This window comes from Littorina saxatilis, unplaced genomic scaffold (genome assembly GCF_037325665.1).
Source record: "Littorina saxatilis isolate snail1 unplaced genomic scaffold, US_GU_Lsax_2.0 scaffold_328, whole genome shotgun sequence".
Classification (NCBI taxonomy): Eukaryota; Metazoa; Mollusca; class Gastropoda; order Littorinimorpha; family Littorinidae; genus Littorina; species Littorina saxatilis.
In genome coordinates, this window is record NW_027129726.1 from 10001 (window position 1) to 12500 (window position 2500).

The 2500-nt window shown below is 40.4% G+C and overlaps 1 protein-coding gene across 1 annotated transcript in view; it reads right to left on the reverse strand.

Moving 5' to 3' along the window:
- Positions 1-2500, reverse strand: part of LOC138957949 (WSCD family member CG9164-like) — a 14768-nt gene that overhangs the window by 2896 nt on the left and 9372 nt on the right. Inside the window, exon 5 of the mRNA XM_070328970.1 lies at positions 627-760. Coding sequence (XP_070185071.1) covers positions 627-760 — 134 coding nt within the window. The remainder of the gene's footprint in view (positions 1-626; positions 761-2500) is intronic.

Below are 2500 nucleotides of genomic sequence, written 5' to 3' on the forward strand. Positions count from 1 at the left end.
GACAAGAGCTGATGAAGTACGGTCAACCTGGTCCAGATTTAATGAGACCGACAGAGACATAGAAAGGCAGACAGACAAACCAACAAAGAGAGAGAAAGACGGACAAATAGGCAGGCAGAAAATGAGTAGCAGAGACGCGCAGAAGGATTTAAAGCTAGATTAGGCCCAAAAAAAAAAATAGGTGTGGTTACGGTAACATAGCCAAAAAAAAATATAGGTAGGCAATCACTTTTTTTGGGGGGAACTTTTTTTTCTAATGTGTACAAATTAAACCTACTTGACAGGGAAATAAGTGTGCGACTCGGGCGCTTTCGCTTTCATTGCGTTTTCTGCATTCGTTTTCTTGGTTTTTTTGACAAATGTAATAAAAAGTTATAGGGTCGGCCCCTAAAAATAGGGTAGGTCGGGTATTTTACAAGTTTACACACCTATTTTTTTGTTAGGCCTTAGAAAAGACAAACACACCGACAGTAAGACAGACACACGTACTACTGACGGAGACAAAATACAGAGAGAACCAGAGAAAAAGGAATACAAACAGACAAATAGACACATAGTGACAGCCAATGTTTCGTACATATAGGCCTACACAGGATTAGACTACAGACAGGGTCACTAATGCCGACCTTTTGAAGGTGTTCTGGCAGAGATACTACAAGATTTTCGTAAACAATGAGCAATAACGGCTTCTTGAATGTCATCCACTCTTCATGGAACGTCAGCCATCTCCGTTGGAAATTTGTAGTAAATGAGTTCCAGCCTGAAATCAAATCGAACAAAAAACTATCTGAACAGTCTGTAAGCTATGACGTTTTTGGTGCGAGAAATTCAGCCTGAAATCGGACCGAACAAAGTATACTACCAGTAAAATCGTGATAATTAGGTCTCGCTTATACCGTAAAGTACCTTGCAAGCGCCCAATATCGAGTAACCGCCCAACCCCAGCCCAACATGTCATGGTTGGAAGAATGGTAAAACCCTTTCGTCTGATAATTAATATTATGCTCGTTGCGTGATTGAATACATATGAGAACTTTGGGGCGAACATTGTGCATAATGTGGGGGGGGGGGGGGGGGGAGGGGGGGAGGGGGGAGGGGGGGTTGGGTTACTGCGCGGTGGGTCTTTACTGAATACTGAATGGCCGTGGTAAACAATCACTGTCAATGCAAGAACGGTACTTATGCTATTTGTTTTTCTATACGGGCTGCAAACAGCAGAGGTACAATCTGTATGTCTTTTTTTTTAATAATTTTTTTTTTATAATGCAATGATAACATTTTTTAAACAAACAAATAATTCTTAGATAAAATATTCCATCATTGCTTGATATGCACAATGCGTATTGAAATGTCTTTTTGATTGTTGGACATGTGAATTATGTACATTGTACTGTAGTTAACTTAACTTCTATTTCTTTCTGTTATTAATCGAGTTACCCTCTATGGGCGAGGGCCGGATGAAAAAAAAAAGCAAGTTTAAATTGCTTATTCTGTTACCCTCGAAAAACAAAGTTCAATTATATTCAATTCAATTATTAACAGTAGCCTACATTATCCAACGCATAATTAGTGTATACGTGCAAACGACGAGGTGTCCGCTGAATATCGCGTGTTTGCCTGGTGATCCAGCAGAGCGTGAGGCACGATCGAGGGAAGGGTTTGATACGAAATTTAGCAGTACATGTATTCACGAAGAGCTAATTAATATGTCTTCACGAACAATCACTTCATTAGAAAAAGAATGATAGTCTGCTTACCAGTAAGAGGTTTCACAGAGAGTACAATTAAGCCTCTAAGCAAAATGTTGGGAAACAGATACGGAAAACTATGAACCAATCAAGGTATCTCAAATGAGCTCTATCACAGGTACATCATCAGTTCATTGCCTCAGTCGACGCCCGTTTTTAACCGCTTACTTCCCTTTATATAATTAACTGCCCATAGAGCATCATCTTACGTACAGACATCTTCAAAATCCCCAAACCGTTTGGAATTATGGGTAGACACATCCTGTTGTTAAATGACGTCAGCGACATTCTGCGATTGGTCAATGCATTTCGATGCAGGAGTGGCGTGCAACTTCATGTCGGTCACACTTACAGATAATGCTACTTGATTTTGGTTTTCAAATTCATACGAAGTGAACGGGAGAATAGGGGCAGTTATCAAGTTCACTTCTTTATACCTCAGTGAGATCGACCGAGCATACAGCACACATACACGAACGAAGCATCTTGAAACCGACGAGTCGATAACGGATTCTTCGCTCAAAAACTCATGTGTAACACTTAAAGTAAACATTTCCCTGTTCACCCCTGAATAAAGGGAACCCGGTCAGCTCAGATGTTAGGGCGTCCGACCGCCAGTCCAGACGTTGAAACGGGTCACGGGTTCGAATCTCAAGGAAGCAAAACCATTTTTTGTCATCTTTCAAATTGTTCTTTCTTTTCTAAACTCTTTCTTCGGGTGTTTTATTTCTTTCTCTTTACTCCAATGATTT